The sequence below is a fragment of the Alternaria ventricosa genome (assembly GCF_023758065.1).
Source record: "Alternaria ventricosa strain BMP 2768 chromosome Unknown scaffold_13, whole genome shotgun sequence".
Lineage (NCBI taxonomy): Eukaryota > Fungi > Ascomycota > Dothideomycetes > Pleosporales > Pleosporaceae > Alternaria > Alternaria ventricosa.
Window position 1 is genome coordinate 17,248 of NW_026055693.1, and position 25,438 is coordinate 42,685.

A 25,438-nucleotide genomic window follows, 5' to 3' on the forward strand; every position below is an offset into this window, starting at 1 on the left:
AGCCCAACACCGCGTCAAGCCATCCTGGGCAATGGCGGAAGTGAAGTAGGATCCCATCTCCTCTCGCCCTCCATGTCAACATCATCATCGCTGTCTTCCTCACTAGCATCCTCCAACGCCTCCCTCCTCTCCATCTCATCCACATCCATCATGTCATCGCCATCATCCTCGTCATCTTCATCTTCACTACCCAAAACAGGTCTGTCATGGACGTCTGGCAATCCGCTACCCCTCTCGCCCTTGGGTCGGGCTCTGAGCGCACTTCTGCCGCCTTCCCAACGATCCAAGCGACGCAGGGCTCTGCTGAGCATCTTAGCGCGGTAGTACGACTCCTCGCCATGGTCGTTGACTTCGCCGCCAAAGTCGAGAGGTACGAGGCCGGAGGGCATGGGCGGGGGTGTTTTGGTGCCGAGTTCGTATTCGGGAAGTTGGGCAAATTGCGCGTGCGATTCTTCGTCTGTGTCGTAGCCGTCGGCCATGCCTTTGCAGCGGATCCAGCTGCGCATAAAGGGGTTGGCTTTGCGGCGGCGCTTGGCCGCGGCGGCGTACTCGATGCGAATACCTCGGTCAAGAATGACGTCGACACGTCGCCTCCTGTATTGCTCGACAGCTAGTTGGTGTTGTGTAAGGGGACGTGTTCGTTTGTGCGAGGGGTCGGAACCGTTGAGCGGGAGGTAGAAGCCGTGTGGTCCGTTGAAGGTGGGTGCGGATGTGGAGGGGGACTGGCCATCTTGCGAGTGTGGAGCGTCGAGTTTGGTCTTGAAAGAACGTGCGGCTGGTGTTCCTCCGGCGCCTATGCCTGATGTGCGATTGCGCGACCAGTTCCCGCGGCCGGGGCCCTTGGGCGCAGGAGACGAAGCCGGTCCGTCTTCGTTGAGGAGGGTATTGATGCGCATGTTGGGCGTAGCCACCTTCTTGGCTGTGTTATAGACGCTGTTCGGTGGAGACGCAGACCGAGTACGGTCAGTGTCTGAGGGGTAGTCTCGTTCGATGATGGATTTTGCAAGCTTGCCTCGTCCTCGTGCGGAGCCTGGTGTTGTTAGATCGGTGTCGCCGCAACGGCTAGAGAGCAGCATACCATGGGAAGGCGATTGCCTGTCGCGTCCAGGTGTCCAAGCACCATCATCGGCGGCGATGGAGAAGACTGGGTTCTGGTTGAAGCCTAGAGGTGGGTCAGCTACAGCCGGACGTGAGCGGAGTCATGGGTGAACAGCAGCACTCACCCTTCTTGTTGGTACGCTTGGGGCCTGTCACGACGGGCGCCATGTCGCTTGCCAATATAGCTGTCCTCTCCTTGCGCTTAATCTCACCGAAAGTCTTCTCTTCGATGGAGTCGACGTTCTCCAGCGCCTCCTGCTCTGGCGAGAGTATGTCAAAAGGCGGGCACTTGATAGGGAACTCAGCCGTAGTCGGATCGTCGGCCGGACCCATCTGGCCGGGACCAAAAGGGTTGCTCTCGGCAGCCTCCTTGGTGAAGTCGCTCTCGAGATACCACCACATGAGCCAGAGGAAGGCCGTGGCTCTGCTCTTGCTGCTCAGGTTGGAGCGCATGACGAGGTCGAAGAAGTCGCGCGGCGGGAAGAAGTGCAGCTCTGAGATCTTGGGGGCGTATTGCGACAGGACGAAGATGAGGTTGACGGGGTTGGTACGCGGGACGGAGGCTGCCATGATCTCCTCGATGGTGCTGGGCTGCTCCTGGTCCTCGGTGGCACCCTTGAGGATGGACTTCAAGCGGGGCGCGTCCTGCAGCTGCTTGTAGGCATTCGGGTCTTGGTGGGCCTGGAGGGAGGGGATGGAGTGGTAGGTGCGCAGCTGGGCGCGCATCTCGGGGAAGACTGTGGCAGGTTAGGGGGGCTCGAGGAGGGACAGCAGGTGGCCTACAGTTGAGCGTCGTGTTCATGCGGCCGACGTTGACGAGCAGACACACCATGGCCATGTTGATGGCAGCCGGGCGCTCCGTCAGCAGCTTGTCCTTGAGGATCTTGCTGCACTTGCTGCTCTTGGCCATGGCGTCGAGGTAGATGTCGGCGAAGGTGTGGCCGCTGGTGCTGTCCGACTGCTTGGTGAAGACGGGCCGGTCGTCCTCGAAGACGAGCTTGAGGAAGTCGAACTGGATGTCCTTGCGCCACAGCGGGATGCCGTCGTCCTTCTTCAGGTGCTTGATCTTGTTGCCGCTGTAGACGGACGACACGCTGCCGTTGGCATTGCGGCGCGTCGTCGTCGTCGTCGCCGTGTAGTACGGCCTCGCCGGGTCCGTGTCGTTGACGGGGCGGGCGGCGTCGGGCCCATCGCCGCCAGCGTCGCTCCCATCGGGGACAGGCGTGTTGGCCTGCGAGGGCGAGGGCTTGGAGTCGTCCATCGGGGGGTCGGCGGCCAGAATGTGTCGCAGGCTGTTTCTCGTGTCGGGCTCGTCGGGGCGCGCAGGCAGAGGCGCCGTGGCAGCCGCTCCGTCGTCCATGGCCAAGTGCTCTGTGTCTGGTTCCACTAGTCCTGTGCTGGCCCGCTGTCGCCTGAGCGCGCGTCTCGAACAAGCAGGCAGGCGCGTCGCAGTCGTCAATCGCCGAGAGGGAAGCTGCGTCTCAGCGCGGAAAGCGCATCCACGCCCAAGCTCAGACCTCGGGACGCTAGGCCAACGCGATCCCATCACGAACATGGTCAACCATCACAGTAGTTGCTAGCAGACTTCATTTCATTTCCTAACCAATTGCGCAAATGCAGTGCACCACGCATACATCAAAGTAACCAGGATATCTCAGCAAAAGTTGCACAAAAAGAAAGCTCCAACACGCGCCGCGCGACTGCCGAAGCCAACCTGTCGCCGAAACAAAGAAAGCGGCCTGCTGCAAGCAAGGGGCGGGGGTATGCAACGCGAAAAGCATACACAACTCCGAGCGAGTCGCCTGCTCCCTCTCGCCAAACGCCTGGTATCGCTGAATATCCGTACAACACGCAAAAGGAACCCCAAATCCCGCCTCTCCGGCGCTTCCAAGTAACCAAAGATCCGGCCCGTGGTCCTGAATTAAGAATCAAAAATTAGACTGAATTCTTGGTGCATCGTCATGTGTCGTCTCTGTCGCGAATCGAGCCAAGGCTTGCTCACTCGAACGCCGTCTCTTCTCGTACCATTAGAGGGTTGTTGGTGTTTTGTGAATACATTCGTGCATCCATCCGTCCATCTCCGCGTGGAGGGTTGGATCCACCCGAGCCCTTGCGTTGGCCGCCCATGCCCATGCCCATGTTCATCAAAAGCATGCCGCTCTCTCGTTTTCGTTGCCGCTGTTCGCGAGCTCCGCTAGACTGAACAGCGCCGTTCAAGCTGCCGTATCCCTCTCCAGAGTGATATGGCTGGTCGTAGGCTGGCGCATCGTAGCTGGGTCGCATGGGAATAAATCCCGAATCATAGCCGTTGTATTGGCCTTGCTGCTGTTGGCCGTACTGCTGCTGCTGCTGTTGATACTGCTGCGGGGGCTGTGGGGGCGGATAGCTGGGAGCGCTATTCCCTTGATAGCCTTGAGGCGGTCGGTCCATACGCTGCTGGAATGTCGTCTCGTTGTATGCCGGCGTTGGGAGGTCTGAGAACATCTGCCTCCGAGGAGACCGAATCGCGTCGTCCCCCAGGTGAGAAGTGTTGTTCCGGATCTCGTGGATCGGGGAGCTTGCTTCATCGAGAGCAGTACCGAAGATATCCGTGTAGTCAGTCAGGAAGAAGGATATCAACGGGGCCGGAATGTTCAGAGTCGGAGCAAATACGATGCCAACATTCCTCACGGTCATCTTGTTCACACCGGAATTGTCGACAATCTCAATCAGGAAAGACGCCATGTGTCGCAAGAGCTCAAGGTTAGGCCTAGGTAGCTTGTGTACCAGAACGTTAAAGCTCTGGATCTTTTTGCTTCGCTCGTCCATATCTAGAATGTGTCAGTCCATGGTCTACTAATCAACGTCATCCGGATAGACCACTTACCGAGAACCTTGAGGAAGTCAAGATGCAGTTCCCGAGTTAGGACAGAGGCCGGCAGTTCTCGCAGGTACAGCTTGAGAAGCGATGCGACGGCGTGAACGTCATAGTACTGCCCGTCTAGCAACCTGATGTCACCTTCGTTGTTGAACCGATCGCGCAGGCCCTTGATAACAATATTTGACCCGCTGAGCCGGAAGATGCCCTCTTCGCTGATTGCCTTCTTTGCTCGCAGATACTCCAAGCACCTGTAGACGACAGCTGGCAGCGCCACGTTGACACCGTCAGGCTGCGTAAACTCCACAGCTTCCATAAGTGGAATACCAAACACACTGCGGCCCGGAGGCAGGCGATGTTCTACAGCTGGCTGCAGCGGAGTGCTGACCTGGACTGGTGCGAGGTCAGAAGAGCCGCCACGACCTCTAAAGCCGAATATGCTACGTTTCTTGTCTTTGACGGTCGTGGGTCCTGAAGCTGGTTTGCTGCCCCAGCTCTCAGAGTCCTTGATGGGGGTTCCGTTGCTTGGTCCTGAGATGGCAGGATAGTGACCTGAATTATCTTGAAGGAAGGACGAATCCTTAGGCGACCCCCGTGATGGCTTTTCTGCCATCATGTCACGGTGATTGGGTCCGCGGACGGGAGCTTGCGCTTGCACCGTGTCGTCATAGCTGAGGCCTTGCAAGCGATCCTGCTCTCCCATATCAGGGCTTTCTCTCCGCTGAGAGCGTGCCGAATCTTGGCTGGCCTGCTGCTTTTGAAGACGCGTAGCAGAGGGGACGCGAATCTCGACTGGCGAAGTTTCGTCTGGTATGTCGACATGTTGCAGAAGAGCCTCGACCCAAGCATCTCGCTCTTCATCGTTCTCTGCACACAGCACATGGCGCACCAAGCTCGTCGAATCTTTTCGCTTTGGCTCCAAGATGAGGAAGGCGTGTCGATATTGGTTATCTTCAGAATCGTCCCGTCGTTGTGGCGATTGGTTTGACTGCTGTTGTGACTGCTTCCCAATCTGTGCATTTTGCAGCTTGATCGTTCCCAAGTGCGCACCACCCTCGCCCTCAAAGTACCTGAACTCTGAGCCATCCAGAACAAAGAAACGCGCTTTCCAGCCTCCGAAATTCTTGCCACGCTTGGTGAGGTAACCTTCCTTGCGCTGCGTTTTCTGAACAGACACTATCGGACCTGGTGTGGGCTCGGGGGCCAGTCTATCGCCAGCCTGGGCGCCTATTACATCAGTAGACAGGTATTCACAGACAATCAATGCCGTCTTCTCGTTCATGGGAGTTTCCAGGACAGTATCAAAGTATTGGTTGAGGGCGACCCGGCGAGCGTCAATCTTGGCGGGCGCATGTCCTCCGAAGAGAGCACGGTCTGGAAGTCGTCCCTGAAAGTCGCACAAAGACCTCAGCTGAGAGTCTAGAGAAGGCAGCGTAGCAATGGTCTTTTCCACACGCCACAGCTGTTTGTTATCAGAGCGGGCGTAGACGGCAAGAATAAAGACAGGGTCCTCCTCCTGCGGCTTGGGGGCGAGCATGCTCATACGTGATGGCCGAAGGCGAGACGAGAAGACCTTTACTTGGATGGAGGGCAGTGCATTCGGGGGCAGCAAGAGTCCAGGGTACTGGTCTGACACGAGTCCGCGGTAGACGTGTTCTGCATCCGGAACATCGTTGAGGGTAGGGCTGCTCGATGGTGATTCTGGACTGGGCTGTGCACCTGGTACAGTCAAAAGGCCCGTCGACGCCTCTTTGCGTAGCTGGTTAGGTTGCTGATTTTGGTTGACTGGGGGTGACTGATACGACTGAGGTGTGTTTGGTGGGAATGGAACTTGTTGCTGCATTGCCCGAGCAGCCGACTGGTGCGTGGTAGTCGGCGACATGGGTGGTGATGCGATGGACTGCTTAGGATTTCTGGGTAACGGCGATCCGAGTGGCCTGTCCGTGGGTCGGGGGCTGGAAGGTAGACCTGGACTCATGAGTGGGGATGCGACGCTCCGGTTAGCCATCATAGAACTGTCGGAGTTTGCAGGACTAAGAAGAGCATTCAGAGAGTTGGCTGGCGGGTGACGGGGAGAGAGTGGAAGGCCCGATTGCAGCGCATTGAACTGACGCGGCGAAAGGGGAACCGGGACCGCCTGAGGCTGATCGCCTGCTGGTGTTTCAGAAGGCGTCGCTTGTTTGCTCTTGCTTTCGCTTTTCTTCTTCTTCGACTTGCTTCGAGCTTCCTCATCTTTCGAATACATGGCCTCACGGACCCTGTCATCTTCCTCTCGAGTCTTTCTCCTTCCTCGCAGCTCCACGACAGGTATCTCATCCACCTCCAGTATATCGTCGTAATCAGAGTCGACATCGTCGCCATGCACGGCCCGATGGAGATGTGCGCTGGTCGTTGTGGGTTTCGACAGGTTGAGTGGAGCTGGCGGTGCCTTTCGCAGAGGCTGCGGAGTCTTTCTTGGGGGTGATTCAAAGCCATCGCCGCCGACGACAGGCGTAGCTTGGATCAGCGATATCTGCGGAGGCTGGAGCTGTGAGCTGCCCGGGACGAGCGTCACGTCTGAGGTGTTCTGGGGAGGAGTGGCTGGCTTCGGAGCTTGCGCTGGGGGCTGAGCAGCATCGCCGGGCTGCAGCAATGTAGAGTCGAGGCCGAGGCCCCTGCTACCAAGGCTAAGGGGTTGCACGGAGTAGTCTGTAGGTGAGTTTACGGCTGACGAGATGTTGGATGCCGTGGAATGAGACGGCGACGTCGCTAGCTGTGAGTCTGGGATGAGATGCGGTGCGGGGTGCTCTTGCGTCAGGGGCGATGTCTTGTGCTCGGTGGCCTTGGTGTCGCTGGGCCGAGCGGCGTCACCAGGTTGCTCACCGAGGGCTGGCGACTGGCTGGTCTCGCGTTCCACGACCGAGTCGAACGTGTCGGACTTTTGCAGCGAGCCGGGGCCGGGTGGCAGCTGCTCAGCGTACTCCTTGAACTTTCTGCGGTAGCGGTCCTTGTCCTTCAGTGCGCGCTCGAGGTCTTTCTGGAGCCCGATGATCATGGACCGCTGCTTCTCCACCAGCCGCCAGAGCTGCGCGTTGTGGCTGGACGTGTTCTGCTTGTCCTTCCACAGGGCCAGCATGGCGGCCTCGGGTGAGCCTGCAGCGGCCATCAGACTGGCCATGTCTGGGGGGTTGGCGGTGCTCGTGTCCTGCGACGGCCGGGGCGCATGGCTGGCGGGCGGGCGGTTCTGCGAGGCCGTCGACGACAGCGAGGATGCGGCCGAGTCTATCGAGGGGTTGCGGACTGGCACCGTCGGCCTCGTGTCTGGCCGGTTCGGGCGTGATGGTGGAGGCATGGTGACGGGCGAGGCTGGCGGGGAAATGCCAGCCGAAGACAGCGTGGGAGACGACAGCTGGCGGAGTCTGGCATACGCAGACGGCCGCGACGGCTGCGCGAAGCTCGGGGTGGGGACGGTGGGTGGTGTAGGCGGGTGCGCTGGCTGGGTTGGGCGAATGGGCGAGGTATGCTGTTGCTCCTCCGCCAGCAATGCGTCGAGCTTCTCGCGCGGACTGCGCGGTTCGTCGAGGCGTGGTGAGTCGCGGTAGCCCGGCTGCTGGCACGGGGGGCCGCTCTTACCAGTCGAATATAGCGGGCTTGGGACGGGTTTGCGACGTGCTCGGGGCGGGTGTTGCTCGTCCGCCGTGGCCGGCACGTTGTGCGAGCGCGTCGAGTCGTCGCGAAGGCTGTGAATACTGTCCGCGAGCGACGGCGCGGAGAGAGAATGCAAGGGCGACGGCGGCTGGTGCTGAGGGATGTGATGTGCCGCCGTCCTTTCCTGGAGCATGTGCATGTCTGTATTCATCGCCGCCATGTCCAAGGCTCAAACGGGCTAGCGGACGACCGGGATATCTGGTCGACGGTATAGCAGACGGCCAGTGGGGATTAGTGTTTCGGCGACGCTCTGAGTGTCTGGTGAATCCAAAGCTGCCACGCTCAGCAGTCTCGTCAGCATCTGGCGTCCCGCGCAGCTTGAGACAAGTCTCCGTCAGAAGGAGCAGCCGGAACAGAAGAGATTTGGGCTTGTCGCCTGCCGGCTTCTCATTCGGCGCCATAACCGCCCTTGTAGGAGCCGGGCCAAAGTCAAGCCTGGTTCCTGCAGCAGAAGCGAGCCCTGTAGGCCGTCGTCTCCATCATCGCCTCCGCACGCCTTGATGGCTGCGTCCCCTCACGTTTTAGATATGCCCAAACCCGTCTGCATCCCCGTCGACCACCTGCCCGCGTAGGCGCCAGAAAGCTACTTTGGCTTTTCCATTGGCGCACACCTGTGGCTTGCTAGCCGTAATCAACTACGAGCCACCATCCACCGCCCCTCTTGTGCAGAAAGAGATGTGCGCGTGGTCTGCTGTCGCTGGTGCCCGCAGGCAAGCTGACAACAGCCTGACAAGCCAAAAGGTGCGAAATGCCCACCTATTGGCTACAGCCCAGATGATTTGGCATGCGAGTCCAGAGAGTGTATTGATTCGGCGGCGCGATAATCTGCGACTCATGGCAGACTCGAGAGCAACTCCGCCAGCCGTCTGGCCGTCGATTGGATGGTCGTGGTAATAATGTCTCTTGCGCACGGAGGCGTTCGAGTTGAAGGGCTGCTGGGTCGCTGCAGCACGAAGGATTTGCCAGGCCGAATCGGGGCTAGATCCGTCGATCACTTGGCACTCGTAGATGCAGCAGCTCCGAACTCTCAGAGACAACCACCGCATGCCGTCCATCACCATGAGTGCCCAACCATCCGCTCTGCCCCGCGGCTGAATGCTCGAGTATGCTGACGGCGGATACATGCCGCTTGGAACGCATATCAGAATCATACGATTCCTACCGACCTGCGATTACATCTGAAACTCATCCGCCGTCAAGCGAAGTGTACTGCAGGGAGCCGCTGATAGTTCCACGACTAGACCGTAACCGTCGCCACATGGTGATCACGAGCTGCACCTAGGCTGCGCAACGAACCCAAGGCCCAGACTAATAATTCCTCTTTGCAATGCTCTGTCAGGGGTAATTTGGATGATTGAGGCCGAGAAACGTCTTTTGTTTTTTCTGTCTCTGCGCTAGTACCCACCGCAAGCCGTGGAAATGAGATGCGACATTGCAGCGGACATCATCACTCGGGCGAGTAAAGATGCGGCATGAACAGCCTCCTTGATGGTCCAGCACCCACATCCTTCGACCGCACACATTCCCTCCACAGATGCAGGGTGAACCTGAGGCAGACGCTACCCCAAAGACATGGCAAGCATAACTCGGAACAGTTGTTTCCATGCGAGTTGGGTCAAGCCGCAAGCCTCTCTCACGTCTAATTATACATCGCATATCCAGCTCCGAGGGGCAACACCGAAGTATTATGATCTTCGTGATTGCAAATACGAGCTTTGCTGCGTTGAACAGGACAAATCACCAACGTCTAAATTGACAAGACTGCATCAACAGGAGCGCGGACATTACATCTCTGGTAATATGCGGAACTTACGGTGAAAGGAAAGCTATCCTCATTTGCAAATGGTAGTCTTCCATCAATGCATGCGCATACCTGTGAGAGCTCCGTCCGGAATGTAAGCTCCCGTTGGACCGCTAACCGCCGCCTGGACCTACAGTTCCTGCCATCAAATGTGGAGGAAGTATAGATCGGAGAGTGAAGTGGCGCCAAGATGGAGGCCAATAACGCCTCATCGGAACCTTGTGATGGTTTGCGCCATGGGACAGCTACTGCGTGGGTAAACCCAGTATGGAGCCCCTTGCTCAATGAACAAACGCCTACCATTATGCCCTCAAAACGTTCCACTTCCCATTCGCTACATCTGCGTACATCCACAGGTATGTTGCTTTGGAAATTACGAGGAAAGCGATGCAGGCAGATACAGTGAGAACATGGACGGGTTCTGCCTGTCCAAGAAGAAGAAACCGCATGGTGTAGCGTTCGAGGCTAATTCACGGGAGGCAATGCGTACCGAGCGAACGCAAAGTCAAAGCCAATTTCTGAGCAGGGAACAATGTGGACGCTTGAATAACTTTCGAAAATAGCTATCATGGAAGATAATATCGTCATTGTTGCCTCGGCGTTTGCAAACCACTTGCTTCATAACGTACTGTTCGAAACAGTGAGCAGCCGTCAATCAGCATTACGAAACCGTGTGTTGAGTGGCATACTGTCCATTGAACTCGAGTCCCGAGTTGTCAAGCGAATTCGCGAGCATTTTCACATTCCCCACAGCTTTTGATCCATGTCAGGATGACCGGACCCAAAACAGACATGTGCTTCAATATTCAGATTGTTAATTCCCATAGCTACAAGATACCTGGCTGTCACCAAGCAGCTGCTAATCTGTTATACAAAATCTTAGGTGTAATTTATCTATCGATCCTGACATCCTTCACACTGACCTTGACAGCTTCGTATCCGATGCTGGGCAACTGGGGTAGCGATCAGTTCGACTTGTCAACTTCCAAATGAGTTGCACTAATGGACTTCATCTGCAAAGAAGAGTTTGAGGCCGAGTGAAGGTCTGCACAACTACACTGTCTCTGAATCACAGATCGCGTTTTCGATGCAGAGACAGTGAGACAAGGCTCCGCATTGCTGGACTCCGTTGTAACACTGTCGAAGCATCGGCTCACCTCCAATGGAGATACTAAGAAAAAGCGTCTGATATACTCAATGTAGTTGTGTCGTTAATCCATGTTTTCCTTCTAATGGCGTCTTGTAGACACGGGTCTGTGCCCGCGCACCATACAGTATAATACACTCGTAGGCTTTCGTACTCCTTACAGCCCCACTCTTCCACTACCGCCTCGCTCCATCTTGTTCAACCGTCGCGCAGTAGCAATCTGCGATTGTTAGCCCATTGACCGACCAAGACCACAGCCACTCTCCTAGGGCCAAACCTACCTGTGTCCTTGTCTTCTGGCCCCTCACGGGCAAGCCCATAGCGTGTCTCCTTCCACGATATGTGCCCATATCCCTCAATCTCCGGATGTCGTCCTGCACTTGCCGCCGTAAATCGTTCTCAATCTTCATGTTGGCCAGTTCCGCGGTCAGATCCATGACGGTGGCGTTTTTCAAGCTGCCGACCTTCGCCCACGGGTGGATATAGAATTTCGCCATAATGCGCTGCGAGACCGAGGGCCCGATGCCAAAGAAAGATTCGAGGGATCGCTTCACGAGCGTCGCTTCCGTGAAGCTGAAGCCGTTGATGAACACCTAAACCGTCAGTAAGACGCGCGCAAGGGGAAATGGGCGTTCCAGTCGCGTACCATGGCGGGTCAGCGTTCCGACGGCGAGTTCGCGTGTTGATGTGTCAATTGTCGTGTCTGATCTCGAACTCCAGACTTCCGTTTCCCGCTAGACCCAGCCGGCGCTAGTGCGACAGTGCGGGCAATGGCTCTACCTAGGTAAAACGCAACGTTTCAACACCTCCTCCACCATCGCATTCCGCAGGGGGCTGTCCAAACTACTTAACCTTGCGACTTCCCTCGATTGTTTCCCGACACAATCAGGCACCATGGCTACCATCCAGAGAGCTGTCATTTCGCTCCTCTTGATCCTCTCGATCACTTTCGTCTTCTTTGCTCAGAGCACCGAGGCTGCAAAGGGTCCAAAGATCACTCACAAGGTGTGTATAGCTTTCAATCGGATGAATAGACGGACTTGCTGACTATATTCAGGTCTACTTCGACGTTACCCACGGCGATGAAGAGCTAGGCCGCATCACCATCGGTCTCTACGGCAAGACCGTCCCCAAGACCGCTGAGAACTTCCGGTACGAACGGATACAAGTCTACGCATAGCTCGGGGGGCTAACATAGACTACAGCGCTCTCGCTACTGGCGAGAAGGGATTCGGTTACGAAGGCTCTACTTTCCACCGCGTTATCAACAACTTCATGATCCAGGGTGGTGGTAAGTCCGACTCATGCCCGGGTCTAGGATTCACAATGCTGATCAACGGCTAGACTTTACCAAAGGCGATGGTACAGGAGGTAAGAGCATATATGGAGAGAAGTTCCCCGACGAGAACTTCAAGCTCAAGCACACCCGCAAGGGTCTCCTCAGCATGGCCAATGCTGGCAAAGATACCAACGGTGAGTACCCTTCCCTTTCACTCCCTGCAGCATGCACTGACTATCCTAGGCTCTCAGTTCTTCATCACCACCGTCATCACCAGCTGGCTCGATGGCCGCCACGTCGTGTTCGGAGAGGTCCTCGAGGGCTACGAGGTCGTGGAGAAGATTGAGAACGTGAAGAAGGGTGCTGGAGACAAGCCGGTCCAGACTGTCAAGATCGCCAAGAGCGGAGAGCTCGAGGTGCCAGAGGAAGGTATTCACGCGGAACTCTAGACATCAGTACGCATTCTTTGCTATTGAGTCGACCCCTCAGGTTGGAGAGCTGCTGATAGTTGTACCTTTTTCTTCAAGATTTATACGGTCATGCTGAACCAGCCATTCCTGGCGACGAACTCGATATCACAGCGACTCCGTCTCACGACGATATCGTCAACATTGCTGAGGTATCCCAGGCCTCTTCCACCAAGGGCAAAATTCCTGGCCTGGCTGCTGCTGCTGGTTCTGCTGATGGTTTGTCGGTCGGTCAGAAGCTTTTCTTTATCGGGGCTGTCGTTGCGATTTGCGTGCTCTTCTTGAAAACGCGAAATGGAGGGCAAAGCAACATTATGGGTGGGCTCAAGGAGAAGAGCATGGCCTAGATTACGACGAAATGCAGAAACGTTCCTTTAGTAGAGCATTGATCTGATACATGGTGAACATGGCTCTCTAGTGTGTCAAGACGCTAGCTAGGGTAGAGGGGATACGATGTCCTTGCAGTCCCTGCATTACCCGCCGATGACGATGTGCAACGGCCAGGGCACGTCCAGGGTAAAAGCAAAGAAGACAAATGTTGGGTTATCTAAAGCCATGGCACAGTCGCACAGGATGGCCTGGAGCCTGCACAAGCACCTAGAAAGGCCGCCACTACATTCAACTGCGGCCATGTCACAGTGCATGTCGCATGAAAAGCAAGCCTGCTGCAGCACACGACAGCTTCCATCTGTGACGTTCACCGCTCCCCACTCGCCACAGCCTGAGAACTCTGAGAGGGAGCGCTAGCGCCAACGGGGACTAGTGCGGGAAGGGTTCTCCGACACGCTTTTTTAACTTACCTGCGGCCGTCTCCCTCTTCCCTAACCACCCACCCTCCAAAACTACTCTGTGTGTATTGCACAACCTTACAAGCTCTTTTCCCGTGAAGTCCTTTCTTTTGGTCTTCACTTCTTTACTTCTCGTTTTCAGGACAGAGGCGTTCCCTTCTTTCCTGACAGAACGAGTCTCAGGCACCCGCCTGCGAGTTACGAGTTTCGTCACTTAGACCTGCTACTTTTCGTCTGTCGCTCACCGCCGAGCCAGCCGAAGCCAGCACATCTGTAATTTGCGCCCTGCACATTGCACTCCCAAACACACCCTCAACCAACTCGATTCCACCACGCCCATCATGGCTGAACAACTCGACATGGGTCGTCTCAACATCAACGACTCCCAGCACAACCCCCAGAACGGCTTCAACGGCGAGCGTTCTGCCTACATCCCCCCTCACCTTCGCGGCCGTCCCCAGGGCGGTCCCGGAGGCCCTGCACCCATGGACGGCCCGCCCCCGATGATGAACGGCGGCGGTCTCGGCGGCAGCGCGTGGGGCCCCGGAGGGTCAGTCAACACCCAGGACACAAAACAGGAAGGTATGCTAACTGGTGACAGTCAGGGTCCTCCCCCTCAGATGAACGGCGGCGGCGGTGCCGGTGGCTGGGCCAACGCACCCAACTTCACTCCCCGCGGTCGCGACGGTCCCCCAGGCGGTGGATGGGGCGGTGCCCCTCGCGGTAACTTTGACCCCAACGCCTACGGCAAGCCCGGCGGCGGTGGCTCTGGAGGCGCCCGCGGGTCTGGCGACGGTGCCTGGAAGGACGGCAAGCACGTTCCCGGCCCGCCCAACCAGCGCCTCGAGCGCGACCTCTTCGGCATGCCCAACGACCCCTCCAAGCAACAGACCGGTATCAACTTCGAGAAGTACGATGACATCCCCGTCGAGGCCTCTGGTCAGGGTGTCCCCGAACCCGTCACACGTTTCACAAACCCGCCTCTCGATGACCACCTGCTGAGCAACATCGAGCTCTCCGGATACAAGGTTCCCACTCCTGTACAGAAGTACTCCATCCCCATCGTCATGGGTGGCCGTGATCTCATGGCTTGTGCCCAGACTGGTTCCGGAAAGACTGGTGGTTTCCTCTTCCCCATTCTCGCCCAGGCCTTCCAGAATGGCCCCTCTCCTCCTCCCGCACAGGCTCAGGGTGGATACGGACGTCAACGCAAGGCTTACCCCACTTCACTCGTCCTTGCTCCTACCCGTGAGTTGGTCTCCCAGATCTTCGACGAAGCCCGCAAGTTCGCATACCGCTCCTGGGTCCGTCCTTGCGTCGTCTACGGTGGTGCCGACATTGGCTCTCAGCTTCGCCAGATTGAGCGCGGCTGCGATCTTCTCGTTGCTACCCCCGGTCGTCTCGTTGACCTGATCGAGCGTGGCCGTATCTCCCTCGCTAGCATCAAGTACCTCGTTCTCGACGAGGCTGACCGCATGTTGGACATGGGTTTCGAGCCTCAGATTCGCCGTATCGTTGAGGGTGAGGATATGCCTCCTACCGCTGCCCGCCAGACACTCATGTTTTCGGCCACCTTCCCCCGCGATATCCAGATGCTCGCCCGCGACTTCTTGAAGGACTACATTTTCCTTTCGGTCGGTCGTGTCGGTTCCACTTCTGAGAACATCACCCAGAAGATTGAGTACGTCGAGGACGGCGACAAGCGCTCTGTTCTCCTTGATATTCTCCACACACACGGTGCTGGTCTCACCCTGATCTTCGTCGAGACGAAGCGGATGGCCGACTCGCTGTCCGACTTCCTCATCAACCAGGGCTTCCCCGCCACCTCCATTCACGGTGACCGCACTCAGCGCGAGCGTGAGAAGGCTCTGGAGATGTTCCGAACTGGACGTTGCCCAATTCTTGTCGCCACTGCTGTTGCAGCTCGAGGACTTGACATCCCGAACGTGGTACGTATCCCCCTACTCCTCACTTCCTGCTATTCACTGACGTTTTTCAGACGCATGTAGTCAACTATGACCTTCCTACCGACATTGACGATTATGTTCATCGAATCGGTCGTACTGGACGAGCTGGAAACACTGGTATTGCCACTGCTTTCTTCAACCGCGGCAATCGCGGAGTCGTACGCGATCTCCTTGACCTGTTGAAGGAGGCCAACCAAGAGGTCCCTAGCTTCCTCGAATCCATTGCTCGCGAGGGCTCCGGCTTCGGTGGAGGTCGTGGTGGCCGTGGAGGCGGCCGTGGCCGTGGCAACGCTGCTACCCGTGACGTTCGTCGCATGGGCGGTGGTGGTTTCGGTGGCGGTGGCGGTGGCCAGTGGGGAGGTGCTCCTCAAGGTGGCTACGGAGGTGGCTTCGGCGGTGCTCCCGGCGGTGGCTACGCTCCTCCAGCTCCCGGCGGCTACGGTGGTGGCGGCGGCGGCTTTGGTGGAGGCTACGGCAACCCATCCGGCCCTGGCGGCAACTCTTGGTGGTAAACGTGCAACGCACCGCTTCACGATATAGCCAGCCCGGGACACATTTTCTTCTCTACGATACCCTGGGCCTTCGTGTCGCCGCTACCGATGGCTTGCTTTCGATTTCCTTCACTTGCGAATGTTTTCTGCGAATCTTTCCCGGTTACCGCGGATCGATGCGGAAATCTGGAATCTCATACCCCAATCAGCATATAGACAGCGACTGTTTTTTTGCGGATCTGCCTGTTTTCGAGCTCTTCTCGCATACGATACCCTTCGACGCACTCTTGTCGAGCTCGAACATAGATGGCAGGACCCTCGTCTTTCTCGCAAAGGCATGCATTACGAACATTTCACGACTTCGCTCTTCTGCAAGCATGCTGCTTGGGGAGCTATAGATTCTCGCTTTCCGAGTCTTCCACACGCGGATGACCTCTGAGCATTTCCTTATCTTACGACAAAAGCGGTTCCTTTTTTCCCGGTCATACCCCTCGACGACAACGTCTTTCTCGTCGTCCTTGCGTCTCTCGGTCTCTCCACACGCGGAGAGTAGCAGCATGACCCTGTTTTGGACGACGGAAAAGTTTACTGCATAGATGGCGTTCATGAAGGTCTAGCCACGACCCAACCTTTGTACGAAGGAAGATACCCCCGGTTCTTTGTGGTAACCATCATGGTGGCTGTCTTTCCAAGGCCAGCTCGGCGGTGGGATTTAAATGCTCGTTTTGGTTTGCATGCGCATATGCGGACCTGACCCCGTGACTTGGGTGGAAGGAATCTGATAAAAGTATAGTTTCGAGCAAATGATTAGTTACATAGACTAGTATGCGCTGCCAATATGCGTGGCCTATACAATGCATGCGATTTGATACTTGCATATATTTCTCCTCAGTTGCTTCACATTTATCATAATGTGACATTACGTGGCATCTTACCGTCCCTCAACTTGGCGTGGCTGTCTCCAGAACATTATATCACTTCATCATCTTAACTAGAACTGCTGTGCATGTCCCGCTATACATTGCCAATGCGGTAACCGTGAATCATTGAGACTTCACTAGTTGACGGAGACTGTTTCTTAGTCGCCACCGCCTCCCACCTGATTCCTGGCTCTATCGTCCTTACCCGGCGAGTTGAGGTCCATATCAGTCGCTCACGCGTCTACTTCTCTTGCCTTCCCAGACATCATCTGCGCCACACCATCCACTCTATTCTTCGCGCACCCTCCCACATAGCATCAGCATACTCGGCATCGAATACATCATTTTCTCTCACCCTAGACACTGTGCTGAGATCAACTCGCTTTCAGGAAGTCGGCCCATCATACCACAATGCCAGACCGCCTCACAGGACACCCGTCCCTCCAAAAGACCCGTGACACCATCTCACGATGGGGACGATGGTGCGGCTCCCAGATATCAGACTGGACTGCGTTAGCGAGAGAAGAGATCGAAGCAGATTTGCGTCGTACCAAGCCGTGGAACACAAGTCTCTAGGATTGCTTGAATCCGCTGCCCTTATGTAAGTCTTTCCACACTTGTTGGTATGAGGATGGGGATGACAAGAAAGATGGACTAACAAGTAGCGTAGGTATCGTCACGTTCTTCTGTCCTTGCGTCACTTGCGGAAAGACGTGGCATCGTCTTCACTACAATGGCGACATGAGTGGCTATGAGATTGTCAACGTGCCGGTACGCCATTTCCCTCCCTGACAAAGTTCCATCCAGCTTCGATTAGCGTCCCACACTATCCCACCGCATAATTCCTTCTCGGATTCCTGACTGACACTACCGGCAACAGTGCATAGCATACGGTTACTCGTTCCTCTGCTGTACCCCGCTCGCCCACGGCTTCCTCGTCTGCGTCCCCTTCGCATGGCAAACCTATCGGATCCGCAAACTAGGCGACCTCGGCGGCACTTGTGTTGCCGATATACTCAAGACGTGGTTTTGCACGTGCTGCTCGTTGATCCAGAACGAGAAGGAATCGAAGTTGTTGATTGAAGGGCGTACAACGGGGTTTTGGGGCGGTGACGGCGCGGGTGCTGAGGGTGTCGTTGTGCGGCAACCAAATGGGGGGTTGGGGGAGGTGATGATTATGCCTATGGCGGTTGGAGGGGGGGTTACTGGGCAGGGAGTGAATGGGACGACTACAGTTGGGGAATGTGCTGCGGTCTCTGAGCTTGCTGGCGAGACAGTGGTTTGCTTTGAAGGAGAGGAAGATGATACAGAAGGAGCCACTGGGGTACAACCACATGTCGACGGAGCCACCGATCGACACACCCGCCTCGAACCGCATGTGCCAGTTGACAATTTCAGCGAACACAGTTCCCACTCAGAAACGGGCGACGAGGTCATGGAGCGCACCGTCGCATCCGAGGACTCCACCTTAGATCTGGCTGTGATGGCATTGTCTGCGACTCCACAGTACATCGCCTGTACGGCTCCTGCGCGAACGACTCAATCTGAGATACCCAGTCACCTGGACAAGTCCGAGAACGATTCGTGTCCGGACCCGGCTAGCGAGCACATCTGTAACAACGGTGAAGCGGTAATGGCAGAATAATACTGGGTATGCTCTGTGCGAAGGATGGTTTTGCTAGAGTAGACTACGCTTGAAGAGCTTGGGAAGAGGGATGATGTGATGGGGTGCTGAACGGGTGGTCGGAAGAGGCGGATGGTGTCGCGTGTTCTTATTCTGTCCCTACGTAGTCTTTTTTGTTCTTAACCTAGTTAACGCCTTTGTGGTTTCAATGCATCGCTGGTATCTTCAAACTAGTTCTCTCATTAATGCTTGTTTTGAGGAACTCGTCATGTTGATTTGCACGGTCGAAGATGGTAGAGAAGGTATGAAAGTGCGAGATACTTCTTCACTATGATTTCGTAAGTCATTATACAAGCAACTAATCCGTTGGGTACCTTGAGCTCAAGACTCCAAAGCGGCGGCAGGATCAAATCATGCAATTCGTACATTCTACAGTCCGCTCAACCCATCCAACAATGCGGTCAACCCACCAACACCCAGCAACGCGCCCGCCGCGGCCTTTCTCCCTGTATGACTTTTCTTACCATACTTGTCCCTTTCCCTCTCCTTCTCATACGCTCTACTTCTCGATTTGGATCTGCGCCGTCTTGGGCGTTCGAGCTCAGACTCGGATGTGGTAAAGTCGTCGTCATGTCGTCGGTTGCCGGCATAAGTGGGGTTCATGTAGGATTGGCGGAGAGGCGAGGCTTGTACAGGGTAATTCTGGTTTTGGATTGGTGCATGTGGGGGCGCGGGTGCGTTTGCAAAAGGGGTGTTTGGAGGTGGTGGGTAGTATGGTGGTGCGTTCATCGGCTGGGATGGGTGTCCGTTGGCTTGAGGTGGGTACTGTGGGATTCGTGGGGAGTGAGGGCGTTGTGGTTGTTGAGGGGTATATTGACTGGGTACCGGTATCTGGAGATTTGGAGTGCGGGTGTTGATCTTTTGCTGGGGTGGCGGTGGGACGAGTCCCGGTCCAGGCATCGAGAGTGATCGGTCTAGTGGGGGTGGCCCAGGCGGCGGTGCGTAGTGCATCGTGTTCGTGCGATCAAGCGGGGGATGCGTGTTTCGCGGCACTGGTGTTCGGTCGCGGTCGAATGCGCTTCCTTTTAGAGCAGTAGGTGGCGGTGGGGCACGATGGAAAGATGATCTCCTGGCTTGTGGTTGTTGGGGTGGAGTCTGTGGTGCTGCTTTCCGGTAGATGTCAACGGTACGTTCGACAAGACGTTTGACTTGGTCAAACTGCAATGGACGTTCGATGCAGAAGCATGTCTCCCCTCTCGTTCGCCTACTATCCCTCCGCTCCTTTTGATATTGTGTAAACCTGAAACCTGCCTCTCGGATTGCTTCCTTGCACACCCAACTAGCCATGATCTCGGTCCAACTGCTACGTTCCAGGTAGGCAAGTGAATACGCTTGATCAGTATTCGAGCTGACTTGCTTGGCATCGACAAAGCGCCAGTAGTATTTGCGCGTACACAACTTCCAAGGTATTTCTAGATCGACTTCACTATCTTCCTCTTTCGCTTCTACCGCGGCGGCAGCCTCGATGGGGAGACTCCCTAGACTGGATCGAGGCGAAGCAGCTGTCTGCTGTTCATTTGTAGCAGCCATGCTCGCTTGTGATGTACGAGGTGTAGCGATCGGTGTTGGCGGTGCAGGCGGACCGTAATGCTTCTCCGGGTGTGGACTAGACAGGCTGCTGGCCTCAGTGAACAGCGGCTGTATGCTGCCCGACCTTTGTGTTCGCCGAGCGCCATCACCTGAAAGCTTTGATGTGCGGCTCTGCTCTTCTTCGCTATCTGACTCTACAGTAGCTTGTTGATACTCTTGTCTCTGCCTTTGTAGTTCACGTTCTTCGTCTCGTAAGCGGCGCTCAAATAGAGGCAGACTCGTCCATTGTTGTAGCAAGTGCTCGGCGCGCGAAGCCGATATACTGAAGACCGCAGGCAGACCATTCGCTTCGGTGTATACCGACGTGTCGAGGCTTCTCAGGTCCTCATCCTGATAAGATCGAAGGCTGGTCGGCCTAGGGCTTTCGCCATGCTCTGTGACAACTAAGCTCTGGGAACTGTCTGTCTCCATCAATAAGCGCGCATCAGACCGTGGTAATTGTTCGTAGAAGTTTGAAGCTGATAAGATGGATAGTTGTTGTTGAACAATGAGTGCCTCGAGTTGAATCTTTTCGTTGTCAACAAGTTTAGCGGCTTGTTGCGGAGATACCGTGGGACGTAACCTGAACGACTGTCAGCATCATACTACTCCAAGCCAAGATGTACCTCAAGTAGAAGATAGAGCTATGCGGATGCGACTGGGTCAGAGGCCGAGTGCAGTGTAAGGATGTAAAACTTACTTTGACCACATTATAGTCTGTGCTGCATACAACGTCTGCAGTAGAACAGAGAGCGTCATACTTAGGGCTTCCAGGTGAGCTGTGAAATAGTCTAAGCTTGCCTTGGTCGAATGATCTAAACGGGGATGGCTGTGCTGAGTAGAGCGAACACTGTCTCTTCGGTCATGGAACTTGTCGTTCTCGATCGAGGTAGTCATCTCGACGCTGGTAAGCAAGTTCTGAGCCTGATCGATGGCATCGTCCAGGGTGTTGATGGCCTATATGGATGTCAGCGAGGGTGTCCACGACCTCATTCAACAAAGCATAAGCATTCGCTCCTCCTTGACTAATGTCTTCAACTCCCTTGATCGGACAGAGCAGATGAGTGGTATTCCCAAAGTCTTCTTGGTATTATGCCAGTACAGCACTCCGATCTTGGAATAGGCCATGCTTTCTCGTAATTGCAGCGCGACTCGCGCGTCCTTACGTACCTCAGGTGACGGCAAACGATCGTCCTCTTTGATGATCGTCCCTAGCTGCTTGAGTATTGCAGCGAAACCGTTTGTTTTGTTTGCGACGGCAACTAGGTCTTTCGCGGCCTCAGGCGACTCCACAGCAACGCCGTATAGCTTCAGCGCGAGAGCTGAGCTCCTCGACACTACCGGTAATATATCCGCCAGCACTGCCATGCTCCCGCTAGAAAACGCAATACCAGATTGGAAAAAAGAGACAAAAAGAGCAGTGTGGAGAACCGGAGTCTTGGGAAAAGGCACCCGCAGCGAAGAGAGTCGAAATCCTTCGATATGTGTTACCGACTAGCTAACCCTAGAGTCGTGTGAGGTCATAGTGTAGGAATTAATGCAGGGCGCTGGTTGACCGACGACTAAATCCGGCGAAGATCACGGCCTAGTGATTGGCCAAGGTGCACGGCTGAAGGCAGGCGAGCACGCGAAGTGTTGAACTTATGCAGAAGTTGCCGCAGGGCTGGGCGAAAATCAGTGCATCGTATGCATGCAAGGCGGAGGCAGTGCGCTCTCGTCAGTGTTTCCAATAAATTCCTTGGTTGTCCGCGCGTGGGAGGCCTCGAGGGATTTGGCCCTCAACTGGAACTCGACTACGTGTTGGCAGCCTTTGCTGTCGGTATACCTGTCCACATGCCTAGTCCGAAGTATGCGCGGACGTCTTCAGGTGTTGCGCGTCAACAGTTGACTAGAGGCGCGCCAACGGTGTGGCACAGGATGACGCCGGCTATACGGGCGCGAGTTGGCCACCTGATGATTTCCGAGGCTCAGGCTGAGAAGAGTGGACAAGCGCATCGCGAAAGTGTACTTTGAATCTGCCTTGAGAGGCCGGCATCTGGTGGTGTGAGAAGAAGATCCGGTGAAGATTTGAGGACGTGGTGGTGATCAGAGCCGGTTTGGGCCACTGGCAGTGGTGAGCTGCAGGCCAGTACATGTCGCGCCGTATCCCGTATAGCCTGCAATGGGAGAAGACAAGGCCTGGACAGCGTTCGGAATGGCATGCAGCTGCAGCGATGCCTGAGGGCGTTTGAATCATGGTAGTCAGTGAGCAAGTACAGACACATGTTCTTCACGGGCAGAGTGGGCGAGGTCGCACGTTGTTAGATGCCCGAGTCGACGCCCGGCGCCATGCATGCAGAGATGCCTTGACGTAGTTTCAAAATGTCTTGTACATATATGTCTACATGCAGTGTACAGGCCTAATTTCTAGGCGCCCATGAAAGATCGAGGGCTCTTGCTCTTCAGCGTTGTGTTCTGGCCGACAAAGTCCCAGTCAATCCTGTCCCACCACTGCTCGAGGAAGGCCCTCTTCCCGCGGACACCGTAGTCGTGCAGCCAGACGTGCTCCCACGTGTTGACGCACAGCAGCGGCACTACATCGACGCCGCCCAACGGCTTCTTGGGCTTCTGGTCCTGCTGCGCGGCCACGCCGAAGGAGCCCACCTTGTTCATGTTCTGGTACGAGTCGGCGTTGTGTGTGTTGAGGTCGTGGGACTGGCGCCTGTAGTGGGCGCCCGACAGAGGCGATCCGGCCAGGTAGGTGGGCAGGATGCGCAGAGTGCCGCCCAGGCTGTTGTCGTTGGTCTGGACGAGCCAGACAAAGCCGGGGCCGAACATGGACTCGGCGGTGGCGAGGAAGGTGTCGCGCAGGGTGTCGAGCGAGGTGAAGTGCCTGTTGATGTGGGCGTGGAGGTCTTTGGACGGCTGGGCGTGCACGTCGGGGTTGGTGTTGAGGCCGCGGAAGAAGAAGTGGTTGTTGAAGGCCATGCTGGCGATGTTGAAGGCGTAGGCCTTGGTCGGGTCGCGGGCGAAGTCGACGACGAGGGCCTTGGCCTCCTGGTTCTCCCACGGCGTACCTGCAGAGCGACGTTAGCCTGTGGCAGCGCCCTGGACGCGGCGGGGCGCTGGCGTACCGGCGGTGGATGCATTCAGCTCGTCGACGATGTGGCCCTGGTACTCGGTGTAGGCGGTGCGGAAGCCCGTGGGCGAGAGCACGCCCGGGATGCCGTTCTGCTCGAGCTGGGCGTGGTTGTCCAGCGGGGGCACTGTGTAGAGGCTGCGGGCGGCGGGCGGCGGCCGTCTCCACGACACCCTCGAGGCCCCGGCTGCAGACTGCATGGCTCCCGGCCGGCGGGCCAGACAGCGTGTAATCATCATGTGTGCTGTCGTTGCGGGCGGCGGGCGAACTGGAGTCGGCCGCCCGTTGCTCGCTGCTCATCTTTTTCCGGCCTCTGCATCGTCGCGCTAGCCCCCGCCCAATCACGACGCGCCGAGCTCCAAGCGCCCGCGTCACTCGTTTCACCCACTCGCCTGCTTGTCCACGCAGAGCCACACAAGCACCGCAGTCACCTGCCACCAGACGCTGCTAGCCAGACCCTCCGCCCACCATACAATGCCTCTTGTCCACTCGGCGCCTCGGCTGCCTCTATTCTCAGAACACTCTCGCCGTGAGGAACGTCACTCGCGGCTCCTCGAGTCTAGCTCGTGCAGGTAGATATGCCCAAGGTAGGCCGTGTCTTTGTCTGTTCCGTTGTTCGTACTCTGCTTCCGTATCGCTCTCTCATTTCTTTGTTTCATTCCGAGTCACTTGAGGTTCGCAGGCCCGACCTCTTCAACCTAATACCGCCATCACTTCCATTTCCACCACCATGGCTCCAGTCACACCCTCTCCCAGGCTCTCGAGGATATCCCTCGCTTGCCTTTTCCTATCCCTCATCCCCACGGCACACGCGTCCAGTCTCTTCCTCCGCCAAGCAGAAACATGTGGAGGGAGCGCAGGCCTCCAACAGTGCGGATCCGACTTCCCTTCCTCGTTTTGCTGCCCCAAAGACTCAACATGCATGTCTCTCAACGGCGGAGACATACAATCAGTCATCTGCTGTCCGTCCGGCTCGGACTGCGCCTACATCCAGCCCACCACCTGCGACACCACGCAGCTGAACGCGACGCTCCATCCCGACAACCAGATGCATCTCTCAGAGACCGACGGCATTGACCTGCCCAAATGCGGCGACAAGTGCTGTTCGTTGGGCTACACGTGCCAGGGCACTATGTGCGCCAAGGACACCTCGCCATCGTCATCGCCGTCCCCAACGTCAACCGCAAACCCGACACCCTCCTCCACCAGCCCGGCGTCCGCCTCCCAAACCTCCGACTGCTCAGCCACCGCACCCGTCCAAACCAAGCAGGGCTTCGACGGCCGGTCCTTCGCAGCTGGCTTCTTCCCCGGCATAGTCATCGGCGCCCTCAGCACCCTCGCCCTGATCTGGATCATCAAGAAAAGGCGCGAGTCACAATCTAAAGAGCGCTACTCCGGCGACTTCGGCCATGTAGCACGCCAAATCAGCGACCCAATCTACGACCCCCAGCACGCCGCGCGGACCGACTTCATGCGCCGGGGCAGCCACTCCGCGCATTCGAGCCCCAACTCCACCGACCGAATCGTCCAAGGCATGAAGGAAACAAACGCCAACCCGCCCGTCCACGGCTTTACCCCCAGGATAAAAAGCATGTGGGACCGCACCCCCAAACTGAATTTTGGCTTCACGGGCGGTCTCCCAGCAAACCCTGCACCTCTCCACCCTCCTCCCGTGCGCGCAGGGAACTACACAGATCCGTACCAGACCCCGCCTCCCAAGCCCAAACGCATTCATTCTGCTAGTCGGCGCTCGAGTTCCCTCCGTACCAGCACGCAGACATTCAACACACAGCAAGGGCAACAGCGTCCGAATGTCGCGCGCAGCGGCAGTTCAGAGACCATTGATGTCTTGATGCCAGCACCGAGTTTCCTGGCGCCTCCACAGGCACCTGGTATGCGGCGCGACAATCGCTTCACGGCAGACTCGGCGAACACTACGTTCACGAAGCTCATGGAGCGGGCCGGGTTTGATGAAGGTGGGCGCCAGGAGGTGAGGGAGTGGAGGACGCCTAGAGTGTAGGCGCTGCAACACCTTGTTTCGATTGGTCGGTCCAGTCATGTGATGCTTTTTCTCTTCTCTTCGTACATATATTCTTCCCCTCTTTGCTGTCACTCCCCTTTTCTTGTTAGCGCTGGCGTTTCGGACCTTCTTTATCCTGGGCTGGCATCCTCACTGCATCTGCGTTTGCATTTGGTTCCGGCGTTTGTGTCTCTTTTTAGCATGATACCACATAGGCAGGCCTTTAGTCGCTCTCTACGAGCTATTCCTCTTACTGATCAAATATGAAAACCACCATTGCAATCTTCAGCCATGCTTCGATGTGGAATGTCTAGTCCAATGTTCGTCCATCACTGTCAAACGCTATGATGTAACTCGTGTCAACACATGTACGAGCTGTGTTCTAATCATATTATTCGGCGAGTATAAGACCCATGCACGCCTAGGTGCATTTTGTCATCCTTTCAATATATATACATCTTTGTAATTCATTCGTGTAGATCTCATCAAGTACGCCTCGTGTATATGAATACAGCTACCCAGTACCACGCTATCGCAACACTGAC

General features: G+C 56.4%; 7 protein-coding genes across 7 annotated transcripts; 3 read left to right on the forward strand and 4 right to left on the reverse strand.

Moving 5' to 3' along the window:
- Positions 1-14: 14 nt before the first annotated feature.
- On the reverse strand, positions 15-7,802 carry J4E93_007217 (uncharacterized protein; the record flags this gene model as incomplete). Its single annotated transcript, XM_049345127.1, has 6 exons — positions 15-1,030; positions 1,079-1,162; positions 1,224-1,835; positions 1,882-2,510; positions 3,101-3,908; positions 3,965-7,802. The coding sequence occupies 6 exons, from the start codon at positions 7,800-7,802 to the stop codon at positions 15-17; spliced, it is 6,987 nt and encodes a 2,328-aa protein (XP_049197357.1).
- A 2,945-nt stretch (positions 7,803-10,747) lies between these two features.
- J4E93_007218 (uncharacterized protein) lies at positions 10,748-11,239 on the reverse strand (the record flags this gene model as incomplete). The annotated part of the gene is made up of 3 exons (XM_049345128.1): positions 10,748-10,810; positions 10,872-11,183; positions 11,237-11,239. The coding sequence occupies 3 exons, from the start codon at positions 11,237-11,239 to the stop codon at positions 10,748-10,750; spliced, it is 378 nt and encodes a 125-aa protein (XP_049197358.1).
- Positions 11,240-11,484: 245 nt separating this feature from the next.
- On the forward strand, positions 11,485-12,318 carry CPR2 (Peptidyl-prolyl cis-trans isomerase B; the record flags this gene model as incomplete). The annotated part of the gene is made up of 5 exons (XM_049345129.1): positions 11,485-11,595; positions 11,648-11,742; positions 11,796-11,881; positions 11,935-12,063; positions 12,113-12,318. 5 exons carry the CDS (start codon positions 11,485-11,487, stop codon positions 12,316-12,318), a joined length of 627 nt encoding a protein of 208 aa, XP_049197359.1.
- A 1,147-nt stretch (positions 12,319-13,465) lies between these two features.
- On the forward strand, positions 13,466-15,603 carry DED1 (DEAD-box ATP-dependent RNA helicase; the record flags this gene model as incomplete). Its single annotated transcript, XM_049345130.1, has 3 exons — positions 13,466-13,674; positions 13,726-15,073; positions 15,124-15,603. The coding sequence occupies 3 exons, from the start codon at positions 13,466-13,468 to the stop codon at positions 15,601-15,603; spliced, it is 2,037 nt and encodes a 678-aa protein (XP_049197360.1).
- Positions 15,604-18,555: 2,952 nt separating this feature from the next.
- Positions 18,556-21,123, reverse strand: J4E93_007221 (uncharacterized protein; the record flags this gene model as incomplete). The annotated part of the gene is made up of 4 exons (XM_049345131.1): positions 18,556-20,338; positions 20,382-20,399; positions 20,456-20,712; positions 20,863-21,123. 4 exons carry the CDS (start codon positions 21,121-21,123, stop codon positions 18,556-18,558), a joined length of 2,319 nt encoding a protein of 772 aa, XP_049197361.1.
- Positions 21,124-22,161: 1,038 nt separating this feature from the next.
- Positions 22,162-23,109, reverse strand: J4E93_007222 (uncharacterized protein; the record flags this gene model as incomplete). The annotated part of the gene is made up of 2 exons (XM_049345132.1): positions 22,162-22,811; positions 22,869-23,109. The coding sequence occupies 2 exons, from the start codon at positions 23,107-23,109 to the stop codon at positions 22,162-22,164; spliced, it is 891 nt and encodes a 296-aa protein (XP_049197362.1).
- Positions 23,110-23,795: 686 nt separating this feature from the next.
- On the forward strand, positions 23,796-24,893 carry J4E93_007223 (uncharacterized protein; the record flags this gene model as incomplete). The annotated part of the gene is made up of 1 exon (XM_049345133.1): positions 23,796-24,893. One exon carries the CDS (start codon positions 23,796-23,798, stop codon positions 24,891-24,893), a length of 1,098 nt encoding a protein of 365 aa, XP_049197363.1.
- Positions 24,894-25,438: the final 545 nt, after the last annotated feature.